This window comes from Callorhinus ursinus, unplaced genomic scaffold (genome assembly GCF_003265705.2).
Source record: "Callorhinus ursinus isolate GAN/ISIS: 27379988/994484 unplaced genomic scaffold, GSC_fseal_2.0 scaffold71, whole genome shotgun sequence".
NCBI classification, from domain to species: Eukaryota; Metazoa; Chordata; class Mammalia; order Carnivora; family Otariidae; genus Callorhinus; species Callorhinus ursinus.
Window position 1 is genome coordinate 2,149,321 of NW_027397133.1, and position 22,434 is coordinate 2,171,754.

General features: G+C 50.4%; 2 protein-coding genes across 5 annotated transcripts; both read right to left on the reverse strand.

Moving 5' to 3' along the window:
- Positions 1-917: 917 nt before the first annotated feature.
- BAX (BCL2 associated X, apoptosis regulator) lies at positions 918-5,948 on the reverse strand. 4 transcript variants are annotated; one of them, XM_025849867.2, is made up of 6 exons: positions 5,824-5,948; positions 5,153-5,204; positions 4,916-5,062; positions 4,454-4,589; positions 2,420-2,524; positions 918-1,991 (listed from the first exon to the last, which is right to left on the reverse strand). In XM_025849867.2, the coding sequence occupies exons 1-6, from the start codon at positions 5,855-5,857 to the stop codon at positions 1,887-1,889; spliced, it is 579 nt and encodes a 192-aa protein (XP_025705652.1). In that variant the 5' UTR covers positions 5,858-5,948; the 3' UTR covers positions 918-1,886. The 4 variants fall into 4 exon arrangements, with proteins under 4 accessions (XP_025705652.1, XP_073742611.1, XP_025705654.1 ...); XM_073886510.1 differs by lacking the exon at positions 5,824-5,948 and adding an exon at positions 5,435-5,799 and having other exon boundaries at positions 5,153-5,388; XM_025849869.2 differs by lacking the exon at positions 5,153-5,204.
- Positions 5,949-13,959: 8,011 nt separating this feature from the next.
- Positions 13,960-21,016, reverse strand: DHDH (dihydrodiol dehydrogenase). The gene is made up of 7 exons (XM_025849866.2): positions 20,869-21,016; positions 20,388-20,499; positions 19,737-19,900; positions 17,405-17,657; positions 15,293-15,417; positions 14,341-14,494; positions 13,960-14,096 (listed from the first exon to the last, which is right to left on the reverse strand). The coding sequence occupies exons 1-7, from the start codon at positions 20,956-20,958 to the stop codon at positions 13,987-13,989; spliced, it is 1,008 nt and encodes a 335-aa protein (XP_025705651.1). The 5' UTR covers positions 20,959-21,016; the 3' UTR covers positions 13,960-13,986.
- Between the last annotated feature and the right edge of the window lie 1,418 nt (positions 21,017-22,434).

Genomic DNA, 22,434 nt, shown 5'->3' on the forward strand with positions numbered 1-22,434 from the left:
GGAAAGGAGGGAAAGACAGGAACTTGACCCTATTTTCAGTGCCCTAATGAGGGTAGCCAGTGGGTTGGGCAGGGGAGCTGAAGCCACTGAGGCCTGCTTTACAGGGGGGGGGGGCACTCCAAACAGCCCAGGCAGGGGGGTGTCTCCTGACCCAGGGGTTGCTGGACCAGGCTGGTATCTGGGGTCCTTAAGGGGCACGTGGGCCGGTGGCCAGGGAAGCGGCAGTGCTGAGTCATGCTGAACTCAGCAGGAAGGGTCTCAGGCAGAGGCGGGGTGGGGCCACTGACTGACCTGTGTCCATGGCAGACTGCAAACTGGCTGGGACCCTGAGAACTAAGCCTGGCTGGGAACCAGGTGTGGCCCACTCCCCCAAGATGCGAGTGTGCTTTGTCTCTGAGTCTTACAGTCTTTTTAGTTGCCTTGATGTTTTCCCTGGTCTCCTGCCTGTGGTCACACTGGCCCCTCTCTCTGGGCAGTTGACTCAGTCTCCCCTCACTGCTATCTTATCTGTCAGCTCTCCCCCTACTTGGTGTCTCTGGGGAAAGTCTCTGGGGGCGGGGCAGTTGCCCCAGGCACACAGTCACAATAGGGCCTGAGTTACTCATTCACTCATTCATACCTCAGCTTAAAGACCTTTAGCCTCCAGTAGGCCCCACTGGCAGAGAGGTGGCTTCTTCAGAAGTGCTCACAGGTAGAGGGAGAGGAAGTGGGGAGACAAAAATGATCTGAAAAAGGACTGAGATCTTGGGGGTGAGGGGTAGATCATGGGATGGGGGAAAACGAGAGGCCCAGAGAGACAGAGGACAGAAAGACCTAGAGAGGGGGGAAGAGACCCCGAGAGAAGGTACAACAGACCCTATGACCAAGTGATCTTTTTTTTTTTTTAAAGATTTTTTTATTTTATTTGAGAGAGAGAATGAGAGAGAGAAAGCACATGAGATGGGGGAGGGTCAGAGGGAGAAGCAGACTCCCTGCCGAGCAGGGAGCCCGATGCGGGACTTGATCCAGGGACTCCAGGATCATGACCTGAGCCGAAGGCAGTCACTTAACCAACTGAGCCACCCAGGCGCCCAAGACCAAGTGATCTTAATCTCTATTTCCTTTTCTGTGTCCAATCTACAAGGCAGCTTTCCAGCATCTTCACTAGGGCCTGCTTTCCTGGAGGGTCCCACCCAGTTACTGGGCCAGCCCCTCCCCACGCAACAGGTGTCCAGCCCTGTCCCCTCAGGCCACACAGCACTGGCTCAGGCCTTGTCCTCTCTCTCAGAACCCCTGATTCCAGCCTTCTGACCTCCAGTAGCTTCTCCACAGGGCTCTAGAGCTCTCTCCTGGTCCAGTAAGTCCTCCCAAGGCCTCCCATCCCTCCCCTCTCCCCCCGATTCTCCACCTCGGTAAGTGCAACTTCCTCTGGTCCCATGTGGTGGAAACTTCCAAGCCCTAGTTCTCCAGGGCCTGCTGCACTGTTCTCTTTCCCTAAAGCCCCAGGATCCACTGCTTGGCTTGGCCTTGCCCAGTGCTGCCTCCAACACAACACTGTAGGCTTCCACACAGTGATCTTCAGTTCCCTCAGGACTGAATGCTCCTGGAGGGCAGAGTGGAGACCTAACTCCTCAGTAACCCAGAGGGCACCAGGCTCCTTTGAAAAATATTTGTGAGCACATGAAGCCTGGTCTCCTGTGACAGCCAGGGAGTGGGCTCCCAGTGATTCAGACTCTGAAGTGTGGCCTGAAAGAGGTTTATTGCCCCCCTGGACCACTCCTCCCCATGCCCTCCCGCCCCAATAATTACAAAAGTAAGAAAAATGCCCATGACCCCCAATCCCCACCCCTCCCGGAAAAATGCCATAATTTATGCAGAAAAGACACAGTCCAAGGCAGCTGGTGGACTCAGCCCATCTTTTTCCAGATGGTGAGTGATGCAGTGAGCACTCCAGCCACAAAGATGGTCACTGTCTGCCACGTGGGTGTCCCAAAGTAGGAGAGCAGGCCGTCCTGTAGACAGGGACATCAGTCACTTCAGCAGCTGGGCCAAGGTGCAGCCCTTGGGCCAGCACAGGAGGAAATCAGGGAGTGAAGTGGTCATAGGGCATGAGTGGGGGCAAGAGCCTAAGATGAATGGATCTCAAACAGCTGGCATCAAAGGGCTATCAAAAAACTTGAGGGACTCCAGAGGAAATGGAGGCACCAGGAAGGACAGAAGGTACTAATTAGGTCAGAGGTCACTGAGAGGTCACAGGTCACTGGGAGGTCAGGGGTCACCAACAGGTCAGTGGATAGCAGACAAATTAGGAGTTGATCAGACATGAGAGGAAATGCATTACAGACCCCATTTGATGATCCAGAGTCAGAGAGGGCAACACTGGTGGGCTCAGGAAGACCCAGGGGTCTCGGAGGAGTGCGGGAAGGGTTAGGGGCCTCACCCAACCACCCTGGTCCTGGATCCAGCCCAGCAGCCGCTCTCGAAGGAAGTCCAGTGTCCAGCCCATAATGGTCCTGATCAGCTCGGGCACCTTGGTACACAGGGCCTGCAGGGAGTAGGGTGGGCCTTAGGGACTGAACCTTGTCCCCACTGTCTGGGCACAGTGGCCCCAAGCCTCCTTTCTCAACTCTGCCTCCCCTCCTGCCCCACTGCAGTCTCCTTCCACTCATACTCAGAATGAGATTCATAAATTGTAAACTGGATCTTGTCACGGTCAACTGCCCTGCTCACATACCTTCCATGGCTCCCCAGGTGGTAAAGACCAAAAGGCACATCCTAGCCCACAAGGCCCTGTATGAAGGCTCTGACTTGATCGCATTCCAGTTTTCCACTTCTTTTTTGTGTCTCATTTACCTTCTTCCATATCTTCATTCCCACCAACTCTTCCCTGCCTCAGGACCTTTGCACATGCTGATTCTTCTACCTAAACGTGCTTCAACAAAGCAAATTTTTACTCCTCCCTCAAAGCTCTCATGTCAGGTCTAATGTCAATTTCTCCAGAGAGGGCTTTTCTGACCTTCAGGCTAGATAGGACCAGACATACCCATGACTCTCCAACTCCCTGAACTTCCCCTTCCCACTCTTTATTTATCTGGCTGCTTTCCCCCCTATTGTCCCCATCACCTTACATAGCCCCACCATCACTCTGACTGCTGTCCCCCTCACCTCCAACATTCAAGCCTCATCAGCTCAATCTGGCAAAGACATTAAGAAATCTACTCCCCGGGGGCGCCGGGGTGGCTCAGTCGGTTAAGTGGCTGCCTTCAACTCAGGTCATGATCCCAGGGTCCTGGGATCCAGCCCTGCATCGGGCTCCCTGCTCAGTGGGAAGCCTGCTTCTCCCTCTCCCACTCTCCCTGCTTGTGTTCCCTCTCTCGCTGTCTCTCTCTCTGTCAAATAAATAAATACCATCTTTAAATAATAATTAAAAAAAAGAAATCTACTCCCTGCCTCCACTGCTACCAATGGAGGCCAGGTCAGTCATCATTCACCAGAACTACTACAGGTGCCTCCTCCCAGCTTCCCAGCTTTTGCCCCATATCTTTTTTCCTACCCACAATGGCCCCCCCAAAATTGTTAGGCTTCCGTTCCCCTGATATTTTATTTTTTTATTTTATTTTTTTTAAGATTTTATTTATTTATTTATTTGAGAGAGAGAATGAGAGCATGAGAGGGGGGAGGGTCAGAGGGAGAAGCAGACTCCCCGCCGAGCAGGGAGCCCGACGCGGGACTCGACCCGGGGACTCCAGGATCATGACCCGAGCCGAAGGCAGTCGCCCAACCAACTGAGCCACCCAGGCGCCCCTCCCCTGATATTTTAAAGTTAAAAGGATTTCACAGTGAACAGCCATATGCCTACAGCCTAGATTGTACAATTAACATTTTGCTTACTAGAACAATCCTTTAAATTTATAAATCAGGTCACCTCACTCTCCTGTTTAAAACCAGCCAGTCACTCTCCTCTCACTCATGGCAAAGTTAACATCTTTAACATCAATTGTGGGGGGGCCCCTCACAAGACCCCTTGCAATCTGCCCTCAATGCATCAGCCTTGGTCCTGCCTCATGGCCTTTCCACTTGCTGTGGCCACCACCAGATGTCTTTCCCCCTGATCTTCATAGATCACCGCAATGTTGGCTTTAATGTCACTTGCTCTTAGAAGTCGTTCTGACCACTTTGCATTACATCATCCTAGTTTACTTCTCTCAGCACCCATTGGACAATGTGAGCTCCAAGAGAGCAGGGATCTAGCCTGCTGTTTGGTGCTGCATCTCGGGTGCCGGGCACATCTACAGGTTGGGCACATAGTAGGCCAATAAATCCTGCATGAATAAATGAAGGAGCAAACAACCAGCCCATAGCTCTCTCCATTCCCTTTGGTGAGTGGGCTGCCACAGGGGTTGACCTCACAACCCCTAGGTCCTCATAGGTCTGAGTGGAGCTTCCCTGGGCTCACTGCCCTGCAGCCGCCCACCTTGAGCACCAGTTTGCTGGCAAAGTAGAAGAGGGCAACAACCCGGCCCCAGTTGAAGTTGCCATCGGAAAACATGTCAGCTGCCACTCGGAAAAAGACCTCACGAGGGGAGTCTGTGTCCACGGCTGCGATCATCCTGCAGGAAAAGAGGAAAGCCAGTGCTGGGGAGGAAAGATCAGGCAGGGTGTGGAGACCCTGGCATCTACCTCATACCAAAGACAAAGAAACTGAGGCCCAAGCCAGGCTGACATGAAAAAGAAGGGGCCAACATGGGGGAAAGGGACAAGATGGACACTTAGGAATGTGGGAAAAATGACTCCCTGAGGAAGGGTTTCGATATTCTAAAGGAGGGAAGGGCTGAGAGTCCAGGGTGCTGAGCAGAGTTGGGGGTGGGGGGGCTGGACCCCTGGGCTGAGGAAGAAGGGGACCAGTGGCTGGACTCCTGGGGCCCAGGGGCCACACCTCTGTAACTCCATGTTACTGTCCAGTTCATCTCCGATGCGCTTGAGACACTCGCTCAGCTTCTTGGTGGATGCATCCTGGGGCACCTGCTCCAGGGCCAGCTCGGGTGTCTCTCCCCCCATTCGCCCTGCTCGATCTTGGATGAAACTAGAGTGGGAATGGAGTGTGGGGGATGCAGAATCAGAATGGGGCATCACTCCTCAAATCCGCTCGGCAATAATCACACCTCAAACTCACCCCTGAAGCAAAAGGGCCCCTGTCTTCATGATCTGCTCAGAGCTGGTGGGCCCTAGAGGAGAAAGGAGGGAAGAGGTGCCTGGACTCTTGGGTCCTAGGGGATCCAGGGAACCAGGGTGGCTCATGATCTCTGAGGGAGGACAACACTAGGGGGTCCTGCATTTCTGGGTTCCTCGTAGATATAGTGGCTAGGGGCCCGGACAACTGAGTCCCTGATGGAGAAAAAGGCAGGGAGCCTAGGCCAGTATCCTAAGGGAGCCTAGGCCAGTATCCTAAGGGAGCCTAGGCCAGTATCCTAAGTTCTTCCGGTGGAGGCGGCTGAGGGAACACTTAATGCATCCAGACCCCTGGCCTGAGGGGACAGAGAGACCCGCCCCTCCCACCAGGAAGTGGTGCCGGCAACAAGCCCGGGCCTGCCCCGGGGGCTTGGATTCTGTGGTCTCCAGCTTCTCGGCGGTCCGAGAGCACCAGGCAGGAAGGAATCGGGGAACGGAGGCCAGAGAGCCGGGAACCCCCGGGGAGGGAGGGGGCTGGAAGCTGGCAGCGCCCGATCCGGGAGTTTCTGCCCCGGAGTGCTTGGAGATCTCACGGCCCCAGACCGGCAGGAGGGATCGTGGGGCCGGCCGGCGAGGGGGCTCGCCCTCCTCCCGCCCGTCTGCCTGCCGCCTCACCCCCGCCTCTGGGTTGCTCCCCGGACCCGTCCATCACCGCCGCTCCCGCCGCCGCCTCTCGCCGGGTCCGCCCGGGCGGCCGCAGCACGCCCCTGGTCACGTGACCGCCCACTGAGCGTGCGTCCTCTCACGTGACCGCCCCGCAAAATGGCGATCGCCCGCTGTCGCCCCGCAGGGCCGTGCGGTCACGTGACCGCACCGGCCTCTTCTGCGGGGGGAGCCCTCGGCCCCTTCCACGTCACCGTCCAATCTGTACTTCCCTGTAGGAACCGGTCGTGGCGCCCTTCTACGGGCCACCCGTTTCATGGCAGCTTTAACTTTCATTCATTCATTCGTGCAGCATTTTCGGAAGTTTCAGGTAGGATTTGAGCCCTCCCCAGGGCAGAAGGAACATCGGAGGCCAAAATTATCATTCACTGAGGCAGGACGTTTCAGATGATTAAAGTCTGTGAGTTGTTTTTGTGAAAATAAAAGGAATATAAAATTCAAAAAGTGGCAAAACTAATCTATGCTGATAGATTCGCAGGGTATGAAAGGGGAAAGACCCCGAGACATGCACCTGTGGTGGTGGGGGGTGCTGAAATGAGCTGTATCTTGATCTAGGTGATGATTACTTGGGTATACACATGTTGAAAAATTCATGCAACTGTACATACGAAATGCGCACTTTACTGCATGGAAATTATTATATCTCTTTTTAAAAAGAAAAGAAAAAACTCAGGGCGCCTGGGTGGCTCAGTTGGTTAAGCGACTGCCTTTGGCTCAGGTCATGATCCTGGAGTCCCGGGATCGAGTCCCACATCAGGCTCCCTGCTCAGCAGGGAGTTTGCTTCTCCCTCTGACCCTCTTCCCTCTCATGCTCTCTGTCTCTCATTCTCTCTCTCTCAAATAAATAAATAAAATCTTTAAAAAAAAAAAAACTCAGAAAATAGGCTGGGGTCAGATAATGAAGGGTGGGGCATATAAGAGACAGGATCTAGGTCCCAAGGGTGGCTGGGAGCCGTAGCAATGGAAGATCATAGGAGTCTTTATACATCAGCCTAATACCACCAGGAACATAGTCTGACAAAGTCAAGTTATTGACCCATAGTGATGATGGAGCCCACACAAGAGAGAAACCGTGGAGCATTTTGACAAACAAAGGAAAAGGTAGAGTTATTATAGGATTTGCAGGAAGGATAGAATTTAGATGACAACTAAATGATAGGCTCAAAGCAAGGCAGGCCAACATCAGGTGCAGACTGAAGAGGAACCAGGGTCTTGTACCCTTGGAAACTACAAGGTGAATCTAGATGTGGAGTACTGGGTCCAGAAAGCCTTTATGTGAAGCTCTGCACCTGGATTGGAAATTGAAGCTGCTACTCTGTTTCAAATGATTACAGGCAAGAGTGGGATGTTTCATTTTTACTGATAGAATTTTCAACACTTTATTATTTTAGGGAACAAAGTTTTCTGTGAGAAAGAAAGCATGTCCTTGGGGGAAATCGTTTTTCCTATTAACTTTGAAGCTAATTTTATCTGTGCCCGTTATTCCAGTCCAATGAATTAGCCTTTCCTGTGCCTTAATTACAGAGAAGAGAAGAAAGGGCTTTTAATGCAGCTACAGACCTCTATACAGTACAGCCGTTGAGTAATGGGGAGAAAACTTAGCTAGTTCTGAAGTCAAAACTGTTTATAATAACAAAGATGCTACATTGGAACTGTGAAGCCCACCTCCAAGATGGCCCCTGACGATTTTAGTCTCCAGGTATTCATGCTCCTGTGTAGTCCCCTCCCACACTGAAGAGGCCTGAGCAGCGTGATCAATAGGATATAGTGGAAATAAATGACAGAGTGTGACTTCCAAAGTTAGGTCGTAAAATTTACTGCAGCTTCTGTTTTGCTCTTTCTTGGATCACTCGCTTTAGAGGAAGCGAGCCACCATGTTGTAAGGACACTCAAGCAGTCATCTTCCAGAGAAACACACGTGATGAAGAACCAAGTCCGTCAGCCTTGTGAGTGAACCACTTTGTAAACACAAGCCCCAGCTCTAGTCAAGCCTTCAGTTGATAACACTCCCTAACAATGTCCTGACTGCAACCTCAGGAGAGACCCTGAGTCAGAAGCACCCTGCTAAGCCACTCATGGATTTCCAACCTTCAGAAATTGTGTGAGATAATATTTATTGTTGTTTTAAGCTGCAGTGTTTGGGAGCAATTCATTTCACAGTGATAGATAACTAAGACATCTAGGATAATTATGACCTATTTACAGATGAGGAAACTGAGGCCATAGAAGGGGCTGAACTTTCCAAAGTTGCACAGAAATTCTCATGGGTGCTCTCAGGTGTCCAGCTTGACAGCTGTGTCATTTGGACAAAAGCTTTCTTACTCAGCCCCATTCATAGGTCCAGCCTCTTCCATGTCCTCCCAGCCTCCAGTCCCTCCCCTCTAGTCCATCCCCCACATGGACTTAGAAAGGTCTTACTATACCAAGAGCTGACCATGGCCTTCCCTGCTCATAGCTCTCCCATGGCTCACTGGTAATGAAAAATCTCTTACACATTTTTTTAAAAGATTTATTTATTTATTTTGGAGAGAGAGAGAGAAATAGCGTGGGCAGGAGGAGGGAGAGGGAGAATCTTCTAGCAGACACCCCGTTGAGCAGGGAGTCCAATACAGGGCCCCACCCAGGACCCTGATATCATGACCTGAGCTGAAACTTAAGAGTTGGCTGCTTAACTGACTGAACCACCCAGACGCCCTTTACACATTATTACAAGACAGTGAAGCTGGGGAGGCTGGGTGACTCAGTTGGTTAAGTGTCTGCCTTTGACTCAAGTCATGATCCCAGGGTCCTTGGACTGAGCCCTGGGTCAGGACTCCCTGCTCAGTGGGGAGTCTGCTTCTCTCTCTCACTCTGCCCCTCCCCCCGTGCTCTCTCTCTTTCTCCCCTGCTCTCTCTCAGACAAATAAAATCTTTTTTTTAAAGATTTTATTTATTTATTTATTTGAGACAGAGAGAGAGAGAAACGGCATGAGAGGGGATAGGGTCAGAGGGAGAAGCAGGCTCCCCGCTGAGCCGGGAGCCCGATGCGGGACTCAATCCCAGGACTCCGGGATCATGACCCCAGCTGAAGGCAGTCTCTTAACCAACTGAGCCACCCAGGTGCCCTCAGATAAATAAAATCTTAAAACAAAAAAGGATGCGGGATGCCTGGGTGGCTCAGTCGGTTAAGTGGCTGCCTTCGGCTCGGGTCACGATCCCGGGGTCCTGGGATCGAGTTCTGCATTGGGCTCCCTGCTGAGCAGGGAGCCTGCTTCTCCCTCTGCCTGCCACTCTCCCTGCTTGTTCTCTCTCTGTTAAATAAATAAATACAAAATCCTAAAAAAAAAAAGGACAATGAGGATAATAGAATCTGCTACTTATAGTACATCCAAAGAGGAGAGAGAGAAACTGATATTTTAAAACCCTTCTGGTACATGCACCCCAGTGTTTATAGCAGCAATGTCCACAATAGCCAAACTGTGGAAAGAGCCAAGATGTCCATCGACAGATGAATGGATAAAGAAGATGTGGTATATGTACACAATGGAATATTATGCAGCCATCAAAAGGAAAGAGATCTTGCCATTTGCAACGACGTGGATGGAACTGGAGGGTGTTACGCTGAGTGAAATAAGTCAATCAGAGAAAGACATGTATCATATGACCTCACTGATATGAGGAATTCTTAATCTCAGGAAACAAACTAAGTGTTGCTGGAGTGGTGGGGGGGTGGGAGGGATGGGGTGGCTGGGTGATAGACATTGGGGAGGGTATGGCAGGAGGGGAAGAATGAAGGGGAGTAAGTCGGACGGGGAGATGAACCATGAGAGACGATGGACTCTGAAAAACAAACTGAGGGTTCTAGAGGGGAGGTGGGGGGATGGGTTAACCTGGTGATGGGTATTAAAGAGGGCACGTTCTGCGTGGAGCACTGGGTGTTGTGCACAAACAATGAATCATGGAACACTACACCAAAAACTAATGATGTAATGTATGATGATTAACATAATAATAAAAAATAAAAATAAACCCTTCTAACAAAGAAAAATATAACTTACAGATATTTTAAAGTCATAGATTTATATTACATGATATAAGTTATAGGTGGACTCTGGATGTGGCTTACCTGGGTCCCCTGTTTTACATTCTTTCCCAAGGCTATCAGAAAGGTGTCAGCTGGGGTTCCGGTCTCATCCAAAGTTTCAACTGGGGAAGGATCCATTTCCAAGCATGCTTACATGGTTATTGGGAAGACTCAGTTCCTTGAGATATGTTGGACTGAGGACCTCAGTTCCTTGCTGGCTGCTGGGCACAGGCTATCCTCACTTCCTTGTCATGAGATCTCTTCATAGGGCAGTTCACAGCATGGCAGCTGGCTGCATCACAGTGAGCAAGCAGGAGTGCAAGCAGGACTGAAGTCAGTCTATTATTACTTAGTTTCAGAAGGGACAGCCCATCACTTCTGCCTTTACCAGAGCACTAGATCCAGCACACCCACAGGAGAGGGGAGACACAAGGACATGAAGACCAGGAAGTAGAGGTCATTGAGAGACACCATAGAAACCAGTTGCCCCACCAGGAAAAGAGGAACCCTTTATGTTGTGGGTGCTAAGTTATTCAGGAGCAGTGGGCCCTGGTGGCTGACCTAGGAAGTTTTTCGTGTCTTTCTAATCCTTCTAGCTTGTGACTCCACCATCCGCAAACATGGCTTCCATCTCATGGTGTAAGACGGACCCACCAATGCCCAACACCACGTCTCTACTCCAGTACCAGGTAGGATTTGGGGGTTCCAGTTTTGCTTAGACATGTTAAAAATGAATCCATCTCTCATGTTGTAAAAGTTGTGATATCAGGTGTTTCAGATGTTCCGGTTAGCTATTGCTGTGTAACAGATCATCCCAGAGCTTAACAGCTTCAAATCACAGGAATCATCTTATTATCTTGCACAGTGCTCGCTTCGGCAGCACATATACTAAAATTATTATCTTGCACAGGCCTGTGGGTAATGGAATTGGGGAAGGCTTAGGTGGGCAGTTCCAGCTTGGGGTCACTCAGTGTTTTTAGTTGGACAGCAGCTGCAGCTGGGACAGTAGAGTCTGTAGTGGTCAGGACCTGCTGATTGAGCATCTCTATCTTCATGGAGTCTCTAGGCTTTCCATGTGGTTTCTGTGTGGGTTAGTTTGATCTTTCTTGTGGCTTGGTGGCTTCAGGACAGCTGGACTACTGACATTATGGCTGAAGGTTACAAGAGTATTTCAGCTCACAAGAAAGACATTGCATTACCTTGCCCGACAACCTCACAAGTCATGGGGCTTGACCTTTTGCCATGTTGCAGTGGCTATGATTGAGTCATGAGCACACTCAGTTTTAAGAGGAGAGGAACTAGAGGAACTTCAACTCTTCATGGGGAAGTGAGTGGGGACAGGAGAGATCTTTGGAAAATAGTAAGGTGGCAGACCAATTCAGCTGCTTTAGGAAAGGCTAACATAACTGTGACTTAAACATCAATTAAGCTTATTGATCTCTCATGTAAAGTCTAAGAATATGCAATACCAAGCGATATGAACATATGGAGTGAAGTTCCAATGTCAGGGAGTGTGTGCTTAACTTTCTATGTCAACTTGGCTGGGCCACAGAGTATCCAGAAATCTGGTCTTACATTTTTCTGGGTGTTTCTGTGAGGGTGTTTTGGGTGAGCTTAACATTTATATTGGTGACTTAGTAAAGCAAACTGTGTTCCCTCATGTGGGTGAGCCCATCCAATCAGGTGAAGGCCTGAATAGAACAAAAAGGCCAACCCTCCTCAGAGTAGGAAAGAATTCTTTCTGCCTGACTGCCTCTGAACTGGGACATCAACCTTCTTCCTACCTTCTGGCTCACACCGAAACATCAGCTCTTCCTGCATCTCAAGCTGCAGGCCTTCTGACAAGAAGTACACCATCAGCTCTCCTGGTACTCAGGCCTTTGGACTTGAGACTAAAACTAAACATCGGCTCTCCTGGGTCTCCAGGTTGCCAACTCACCCTGCAGACCTCAGGGCCTGCCCACCTCCACAGTCGTGTCTTTTTTCTATCCTTCTAGCTTGTAACTCCACCATCGGCAAACATGGCTTCCATCTCATGGTGTAAGACGGACACACCAATGCCCAACACCACGTCTCTAGTACCAGGAAGGGAGAGGTTGAAAGGGAGACCATCCTCTTTGCCTAAAAAATGCCTAACTCAGATGTTGCATACATCCCATTGGCTAGAACCTAGTTGCAAGGGGGCCTGGGAAATGTGTCTTTAGCTGGGCAGCCGTATGTCCAGTGAAAACTTTCCCATCGTAGGTGAATGATTACAAGACATTAGCCATGTTTGCCACACAAAAGATGGAAACCAAGCAAGCAGAGGACTGAGACCAATGTAGTGATAGCTTAATGAGGTATAATGGCACTTGGAATAGAAAATAATAGGAAACTCATTTGACTGATGTCTAGTCTGTCTCATTTGCTCAAAGTGAGAATTATTAGTGTAAACCCAATGTATCCATCTCTATCTTCTTGAACCTGGTAGAATTGGATTCCTGGACTCTCTCTCTGGCTCATCAAGATCATGTGGCTAGTTTTTGCGAACGAATTACAAGAGGTTATGTATGTTGTTTATGTGCTAGGGCATTTAAGTTTTGGTACCAGAGCCTCCAAAGCTTTCTTCCCTTGGCCACAGTGATTGGCAGGACTCCAGATTTTAGTGGCTCTGTCAGCCTAGATACCAGGTATATAGATCTCAGCTAATACATAACTCCAGTGAAACGTAAATCTGTTATGCCAGGTTGAGATTTGTTGTTACTGCAGCATAACCTAACCTACACAAACTATTACAGAAAATATGAAAGTTAGACCTTGCTTGGAGCACAGAGCTAACCCTAATTGGCTGGCCAACCACCCACATATAGCCCCCTTCCAACTGCTTGTAATTTTAATGGGACGGACATCCTAAACCTGCCACAGAGAGGGGCATATGACCCAGGCTTTGCCAATAAGGCCATTGAAACTGAAGGCAAGGGTGAGTGGGTGGCCCAGTTAGTTAAGCAACTGCCTTTGGCTCAGGTCATGATCCCGGAGTCCCGGGATCGAGTCCCATGTCGGGCTCCCTGCTCAGCAGGGAGTCTCCTTCTCCCTCTGATCCTACCCCCTTTTGGGTTCTCTCTCTCTCTCAAATAAATAAAATCTTAAAAAAGAAAGAAAGAAAGAAACTGAAGGCAAGGGCCGCCTGGGTGGCTCAGTCAGTTAAGCATCTGCCTTTGGCTCAGGTCATGATCCTGGGGTCCTGGGATTCGAGCCCCATGTTGGGCTCCCTGCTCAGCGGGGAGCCGGCCTCTCTCTCTCCCTCAAATAAATAAATAGGGCGCCTGGGTGGCTCAGTTGGTTAAGCGTCTGCCTTTGGCCCAGGTCGTGATCCCAGAGTCCTGGGATCGAGTCCTGCATCAGGCTCCCTGCTGATCAGGGAGCTTACTTCTCCCTCTGCCTGCCACTCCCCCTGCTTGTTCTCTCTCTCTCTCTCTCTGACAAATAAATAAATAAAATCTTTAAAAAAAATCAAATAAAATCTTAAAAAAATAACAAAAAGAAAGAGACTGAAGACAAAGCCCTTCTTTCCAGTTGAAATGAGTTTTGTACCATAATGGAGGCCTGGAGCTTCTAGAGACCAATTTGGGAAAGGCCTGAGCTCAAAGTGAAGGGCCATCAGTTAACATTTGTTGAGAATGTACCGTGCACCAGAGGCTGTTCATATATCATCTCATTTAATCCTCACCAGAGGGTGGTTAGTACTATATCTCTCCTCAGCTGATGAGGAAACAGGGGTGGGGAGAGGCTGCAGGAGAGTGCAGTTAGGGACACACCTCCTACCCACACACAATTCCTTGCCCAGGGTCACACAGGGTATGGTAGGCAAACCAAGGATCTGCCCATAGGTGTCTGCTCCAAGAGCTTGTGAGAAATGTGGTCCTGACCCTGCCTTCCTCCCCCTCCCCATATTCTTCTACCAAAGTTATTATCTAGTGTCCCCTTTGGTGACCTCTTTGCTCCAGCTCCCACCAAACCACCATTGCCAAGATCTCTGTAGGAGCCATGTCTTTATTTATTCACGGCATGCATCAGCGTTTGTCTTGGGGGAAGGTGACTCCGATGGCCTTCCTTACTTCTTCAAGGATGTCAGCCAGGAGTTCGGTTTCCGCCAGGGGAATCACAGGACTTTCCTTCAGGCCTGGGGGAGAGTACAGTTAGGGACCCCTCCTACTCATGCCTCCAAGATCAAAAGAACTACCATTCCCAGAATCCCACGAGGCAGAGTAATGAGTGGTTCAGGCAGATGGATGCCCCAGGGCGTCCTGGGAATTGTAGTTCTAGACAGCTACTTAGAGTGCCTGAGGGTTGGGGAGTGGCCCACCTCCACTACCAGGTTTGCCCCTCCACCCTGCCACCCTCTCACCCACCCTCCACATCCTTACCCTTTCGCAGGCACTCCCGGACATGCTTGGCCTCATAAACCATGCCTGCTCCATTTGTAAAATTGAACTCCTTGCTTGGGGTTTGGGGCAGCGGGAACTCCTCATGCTCTCCCTTCACTACCAGCTCTGTTGGGCACCAGAAGGGGTTGAGAATCTGGGGGGAGAGAAAAGGTGGCTACTGGGGGCTCCAGCCTAATGATATTTGGGAGCCTCCCTCTCACACCTGGCGGCTAGGGGCTGGTAGGAAGACATGCCCCCTTCACCCCCATTGCTGAGGATTCACTTCTCAGCAGCAGGACTGTCACAGTAGAAGCCTGTGCATCTCCCCAGGGGCAAAACCCTCTCTGACCTGATGCTTAGGCCTCATGAGGACAGCTTATCTTCCCATGTGTGTGAATCTCCCTTGCAAGGAGGAGACTTAGACAATCCAGTACCTTCTTATCTGGTCGGAGACTTGATTCTTTTTTTGGCCCCAGAGCCCTGGGAAGCCTACAATATTCCCATACCCAAGTCTAGGCCAAACTGGAAACAGAGATGTGCCCAGGCAAGGTCCAAATTCTGCAGTCCAAGCCTGGGACAAGGTCTAAAGTCTTCTGCTAAGAACAGGATTTCTTTCTAGCAACAGGGCCCCATGAAGCCCAGTGAAGCCACTCTTTGGTAATGCCAGGATCCAGTCCTGGAAGCAATTCCAAAGGCCACAGCTGCCCTCTAGGAATGGTTGATAAGAACCAGTTTCTCCTCAGGCCTAAAGATTTTTGACAGACCAGGAAGTTCACCCTCAGGAAGGAGCCTGGAGGTTCAAACCCATCCCGTGGCCTGGTGGTCGATGATGGATTCCTTAGCAATGCTGGGGAAAAAGTCTGCTTCAGCCCATAGCCAGCTCCAACAACCACAACTGGTCCACTCCTGTTGTGAGGGGCCACGGTTCCCAGCTTGGCCAGTCGTGCCTCACCTGGGCCATGCCCTTGGTACCGCTCACAAAGGCCATATTGGAGAGCTGAGCAGAGATGCTGCAGGTAAAGCTGGCGTGGATCTCTCCTGGGTACTGGAGGAGCACGGTGACAGTGTCATCCACACCTGGAGAAGTCACAGGACAGGAGAATGCCTGGTGTCAAATACTGACTATGGAATATTGGGCAAGAGACCTCGTCTCTAACACAGCAGTGAAAAAAGAATGAAGCACTAAAAACGTGTGCATGGGGCGCCTGGGTGGCTCAGTCGGTTAAGTGTCTGCCTTCGGCTCAGGTCATGATCCCAGGGTCCTGGGATCGAGCCCCGCATCGGGCTCCCTGCTCCGCAGAAGCCTGCTGCTCCCCTCTCGCCCTCCCTCTGCATGTGTTCCCTCTCTCTGTGTCTCTCTCTGTCAAATAAATAAATAAAATCTTTGAAAAACAAAACAAAACACATGTGTAGGGGCACCCAGTCGGTTAAGTGTCTGACTCGATTTTGGCTCAGGTCATGATGTCAGGGGGTGAGGCTTTGAGCCCCGCATAGGGCTCCATGTTCAGTGGGGCGTCTACTTGAAGATTCTCTCCCTCACCCCTTCCCCGCACTCATGAGCTCTCTCTCATTCTCTCTCAAGTAAATAAATAAATCTTTAAAAAAAGAGAGAGAGAGAGAGAGACTTAACCTTTCAGAGCCTCCATTTCATCCCCTCTTTAACTGTTGCATCGGTTTGTGAGAATCAGTTTCCTCAGCTCTAAAAATGGGGATAATAGAACCTGTCTCATACAGTTGTTACAGGATTACACCTAGTGATGTAAAATGCACAAAGCACTTGGAAGGCTATTTAGATGACAATAAAGTCTATATAAGCATTAGTTAAACATTAAGTTAAATATAGCACATAAAGTACTGGCCTGGTTCTGGAACACATCGTGCATGCCCTCGATGGAAGAACCTAGTGACCTAATTCTTTTGCTTTCAGATAAGCCCGAGTTCCTTTTTTTTTTTTTTTAAGATTAATTTATTTCAGAGAGAAGGAGGGGGGAGAAAAAAAGAGAGAGCATGAGCTAGAGAGGCAGAGGGAGAGGGAGAGAGAACCTGATGCAGGGCTCGATCCCATGACTCTGAGAACATGGGCCCAGGTGCCCCAAGTTCTTATCCTGGATCTGCTCTGTGAGCCTGGGTAAGTCACTCTCTCTCCCAGTTTCCTCATCTACAATATATCTAGCTCAGGGGAATCATCCCTCTAATAACCCTAACACAGAGAAAGCACTTGATAAAGAAAATCTGTTTTTGGAGCTACTATTTAGCCTAAAAGTTGGCCAGATGTTAGACTGAGAAGATTTTCTAAAGTGTGACATCCACCCGTGTATATTTTCCTGGTGATTCACTGCCTTCTGTGGGGCCATTTGCGGAGATGGCCACGGGAATTCCTCTCATCCCGCTGTGAGCACCCCTTGGCAATATGTGTTTGCAGCTCCTTCCATCAAGAGGTATGGCTACTTGCCCACCTCTGAAATCTGAGCCGGCTTTAGAACAGTAGCAAACAAGGTAGAGGCAAAAGTTTGAAAAATGCTTGCACCCTACGGCCTGCTTTTTGCTGCACCTAAAACTTAGCCCACAGTGTGAATGAGGCCAAACTAGCCAGATGAAAAAAACAAAAACAAAACTGACTTCATTAACTCTTTATGACAACTCCAGTACCTCTTCCTTCCTTCCTTCCTTCCTTCCTTCCTTCCTTCCTTCCTTCCTTCCTTCCTTCCTTCCTTCCTTCCTTTCTCTCTGCTCTCAATGTGGGGCTCGAACTCACAACCCCGAGATCAAGGGTCACAGGCTCTACTGACTAAGCCAGCCACGTGCCCCTATGACAACCCTGTTATTAACATTTTACCAGTAACTAAGACTCAGAGATGTTGAGTCCCTTGGCTAAAATCACACAGCAAATCCCAGGACAGAGCCTGCCCACACTCTCAACTCTGATCCTCTTTGACTTCAGGCAGGAAGTTCCTATAGCTGTCTAACCTGATTCTCATGGGCTAGGAGACTTATCCCCAGCTCAGGGCTCCCAGTGAGGAAGGATCACTCTTATCATCATCGTATAGTCCAGGATAGACAATACCTGTTTCATGGAGTCTTCCCACAGCTGAAATCTTCTCTGGCTTCTGCCCACCAAAGACCATAGAGATGAACTGGACACAGTAGATGCCAATGTCCAGCAGGGCACCACCAGCCTGGGCTCTGTCTATGGCCCGGGGTACATGGGTGAGGTCCTTCCCAAATTCTGCCCGAGCCACCCGGAGATCCCCCAGAATTCCCTGAGACACAGCCGACCTCAGAGCCTGTACAGCAGGAAAGAAGCAGGTCCAGATGGCCTGCACACCACAGAGGGGAGAAAGGACAGTGGAAAAGGAACGACGTCAGGACCCAGGAGTCAACCAATCCGTTCCTCTCCCTTCTGGGGAGGGAGTACTGCTGCTCTCCACTCTCCACGCAGGAGCCCTCCCCCTCCCTTCCACAGCCCTGCTCAGTCCCCAGGTTGTGTCCTGCCCCTGAGTCCCTCTGCCCTCTCCTCTCCTCTCCATTCCCATGGCCCCAACTCTGGCCTTAGTCCTTTCTTCTCTGGACTAGTCCCCCAGTCTCCCAATGTTTAGGGGCTCAATTGTGTTTCCACCAAATTCAGGTTGAGGTCCTAACCACCCATTCGCCCCCCAACCCCAGTGCCTCCCAGTGTGGAGATGGGGTTTTTAAAGAGGTAGTTAGGTTAAAATGAAGTCATCATAGCGGGCTCTAATCCAACAGGAAGAGATGAGGACAGTGACACAGAGGAAGGACCACCTGAAGACACAGGGAGAAGACAGTGATCTGGGAGCCAAGGCGGGAGGCCTTAGGAGAAACCAGCACTGCTGACACCTTGATCGCAGACTTCTAGCTTCCAGACGTAGGAGAAAATAAATATCTGTTGTTTAAGTCACCCAGTCTGTGGCGGTACTTTGTTATGGCATCCCTGGCAAACTAATACATGCGGTCTCCCCACTCCAGACCACCCTCCACGTGGCCCCAGAGGCAACTTTCCTTCTCCTAGAGTTGACCCTGTCTCAAATTACTTGTCCAAGATCACAGAGCTAGGAACTGGTGAGATGGAGTCTAGAGTCCTCTGATTCTAAAGCCTGTCCAAGGTCAAGTTCACACTAAATACATGAGACCTGCCCAGTCTTGTTTTAAGTCTTAACTCTGCTTTCCCCCTCAGGTCCATTTACCTGTGCAATGTATTTTCCCTTTAAGGCTCAGATCAGTCCCTACCTGTGGGAAACTTCCTTGACTATCCCCCTCACTGGGCTGATGCCTCTGTGTTCCGTCAACTGCCCAGTACTATATCTATGAAAGTTTGTGCAACTGGGCATTGTGATAGCCCATTTCTGTGACTGTAGCAGACCTTGAGCTTGTTGAAAACTGAGCCTGTGTCTTACCCATTATGAATCCCCAGTTCCTAGGATTGGATCTGGAACACAACTGGTGCCAATAAAAAACAAGGAAGCAATAAATTCAGAACTTTGGCACTGCCGAAGCACAGTGAGAACCAGAAGCACTGAGTAACCATAGTAAATCTTGACTATCTACTCCCTGGGCATAGAGAACTTTGCAGACTGGGAGCAATATTTGGCACAGGACAGCTAGCTAGGACATGGGGAAGTAAGAGGCAGCTGTTGAACTACTGGCAGAACCTACAGCAAGGTAGCACTTAAGAACCACAATACTCCTTAATGTGAAATAGCTTCTAGGGGGTCATTTGGCAGCCATTTCGTTTTGATTTTTATTTATTTTTTTTTTTAAAGAATTTATTTATGGACAGAGAGAGACACAGCAAGAGAGGGAACACAAACAGAGGGAGTGGGAGAGGGAGAAGCAGGCTTCCCGCTGAGCAGGGAGCCCTACGCGGGGCTCGATCCCAGCACCCTGGGATCATGACCTGAGCAGAAGGCGGACGCTTAACGATGAGCCATGCAGGCGCCTGGGCAGCCATTTTAATTACTGGCACTCTGCCAGCTGTCTGTCAGAGTTCCCCTATAGGTAGCCATGTCTGATAAGGGCAAAAGCAAAGGCAGGATGACCTTGAAAATTGCCCCGGTCCTTCTGACCACTATCCTTGGAAATCCACCCAAACTCTGCCTATTGCTATTCTGTGCCACTTTCACTCTGAAAAGCTGACAAAGTATCTTTCAGGCGGTCACGTTTGCTAAAGCAATGCCTCTCGATGTTGCTAGCAGATTTCACGGCATAGCTCAACTACATCCTGGAAAACACACCAACCCCACCCAGTTCACTCTGTGGCCATCTTTGTTCTTGACAAACCCTTCTGTTGTGTTCCCCCCCAAAAAACGTCCACTGGCAACCATGTTTAGTAATGGCAAGAAGCCCTACGTTGGAGGTTGGAAGGTCCCCTCCTCCCTCACCTCCATAAGAAAGAGGCCTCGGGATCGGGCTTCGGCAACCATTTCGCGAACTTCCGCAGCGTTCACGCCCATGGGCTTCTCGCACAGGACGGCCTTGCCCGCTGCCAGGCATAGCAACACTGCGGCCTTGTGCTGGGGGTGCTGGGTGCCAATGTAGGCCACCTCTAGATTGGAAGGTAGGAGGTCGAGAAATCAGAAGCCCCGCCCACCCCAGACCTCCGGGACCCGCCCACAACCTAGAGACCCCGCCCCCAGCATCCTAGGAACTCAGGTCCCACCAACCAAGGACAGTCGTGGGGAGCCTGTTTCTCCCTTTCCCTCTGCAGGTCCCGCTGCTTGTGCTCTCGTGCTCTCTCTCTCTCTCTCTAATAAATGATTAAATAAATAAATAAAAATCTTTAAAAAAAAAAAAAGCCTAAACGGGCTCACTTACAAATTCAGGCCCCTCCCAAACCGCGGAGGCCTTGTTTCTAAACGCAATTTCATACTAGACTGTGAATCCCAGACCAAAGCCGTTCCTACAGTTCTGCTTTCCAGCCGCCGATCCTTCCAGAAGCACACAGGGATTGGGCCATCCGGCAGAGCCTTGTTTATCCTACGGAGCAGGCTAGAGGCAGCGCCGCGGTGGCCTCGTCTGCCCTTGCCACTCACCCACATTCGGGTCTTTGGCCAGCTCCTCATAGGACCCATAGGCCTTGGGGACGTCATGTTTCCTCGCAAACTCCTTCGCCCGGCTCAGGTCTCGAGCCGCTACCGCCACCACCTGGAGGGACGCTAGGGTCAGACTTGTGGGGCTGGGGTAGGTGGATGGGAGGGACGTTGATGGAGAAAGCCCCAGGATAAGAAAAATTATGTCCCCCAGGACGGAGGCGAAGGGAAGGGGTCCTGGGGGAGGGCGTGACGGGGGCCCGACACGGGTCCTGAAAAAGAGAGATCTGGGGCAAGCGATTATTAAATCCCCTAATACCTAAATTTCTTCTCTTCGCGGTAGTTCAGAACAAAACCCTCCCAAACTTTAACGAAACCCGAGTTCACAGGACACAAGTGTGGAAAAAGGCTCCCTCCTCCCTCAGACCCAGGAGTCCCGGCTCCCGGGACTGCTCTTCCACAGGATTCCGGAGGGAGGGTAGACCTGGTGCTCGGAGCGAGGCAGCGTTCGCAGCACGGTCGTGAAGTCGCTGGAGATAAGGCCGACTGACACGATGCCCCAGCGAAGCGCCATCGCCAAAACCTGGGATCCCAAAGTCTTGCCACCTGCGCCTGGAAATTAAAGACCTGACGCCCCGCCCAGCCGGGGGCGTGGTGATTTTTCCGCCCCCATTGCAGCTACGCCACTTCTCATTGGCCAGTAGGCCTGCTTGTCCCTTCAGTTCAGTCCCAATGCAAAGGAGAAGGTTATTTAAATCTAGCATCCCCATCGGAAAGGCGCGCAGTTGGCTCCGCTTTTTGGGAGGGTGGGTGGGGGATGGGACCAGAAATACTTCATTCGGCGCCAACGGCGACTTCTAACCACGTCACTTTTCTTTTTTTTTAAATCTTTTTGAATCTTTACGCCCAACGGAGGGGTTGAAGTCCCCACCGGACCTCAAGAGTTGCATGCTCTACCCAGTAGCCAGCCAGGCCGCCCAGGAGGGGGTGGGGAGGTTTGCTTTCTTGTCACCCTCGGAGCTGGCCCCCCTCCTCCTTCCCCCAACTCCTCTCCTCCGAAAGCCGCCCACCCTTAGGAATTGTCCAGAGGGAGGGGCAAGATAGTAATAGCAAACATAATAATTACTAATATTTCTAGAATGCCTGTCGTGGCCAGGCCCCCAGCTCCGTGCTTGACTTTCCTCATTTCTAATTTCTCACCACAGATCTGCGAACTAGGTTCTCTTGCTCCCTGTTTACAGAGGGAGAAACCATCCCAGAGAGCCACCATGGTCATCTCACAGCCAGGATGTGAAGACTTGCAAATTGGCTGCTTCCAAAGAGCATGGTTTTAGAAACCAGACTGTTCTGCTTCTTAAAAGTGCTGGTGCCAGGCTGACTGGTTCCCAGTCCCTCCTTGCCACTGCCTGGCTGTATTGCTTTGCACAAAGGGTTTCCCTGTCAGAGCCTCCCTCACCTTCCTATTCTAGAAAACCGAGGTCACATGGCATCTACCTGTTTAAGAGGATTAACTGAGGTCCAGAACCTATGATGTAAAATATAGCAAATGATTGTTTTCTAAGTCAGTTGGCAAAGGGCTGGCCAACTTTACCCACAGCAAATCTGTGCACTTCTCTTCCCTTGTAGACATTCAGTTAAGATCTGATTTTCAAGGGCACCTGGGTGGCTCAGTTGGCTAAATGGCTGCCTTTCACTCAGGTCATGATCTCAGAGTCCTGGGATCCAGCCCAGCATTGGGGCAGCAGGGAACCCGCTTCTCCCTCTCCCTCTGCCCCTACACCTTGCTTGTGCGCTCTCTCAAATAAATAAAATCTTTATAAAAAAGGTCTGAGTTTCACTCACAGAGCTTCCAGGTTCACACAAACTGCTGAATAAAAATATTAAGGGGTTGCGATGAGGACACAATATCACTGCTGTGAAGGAAAAGAAAAAAAGATGGGGAAGATAATCTTTGAAACATTAGTTCACCATCTTCCCAGGTTGCCACCTTCCTGAAAAAAGCAACTTTCCCTTTCCCACCATCATTTGTCTACCGAGTATTGATTTTCCA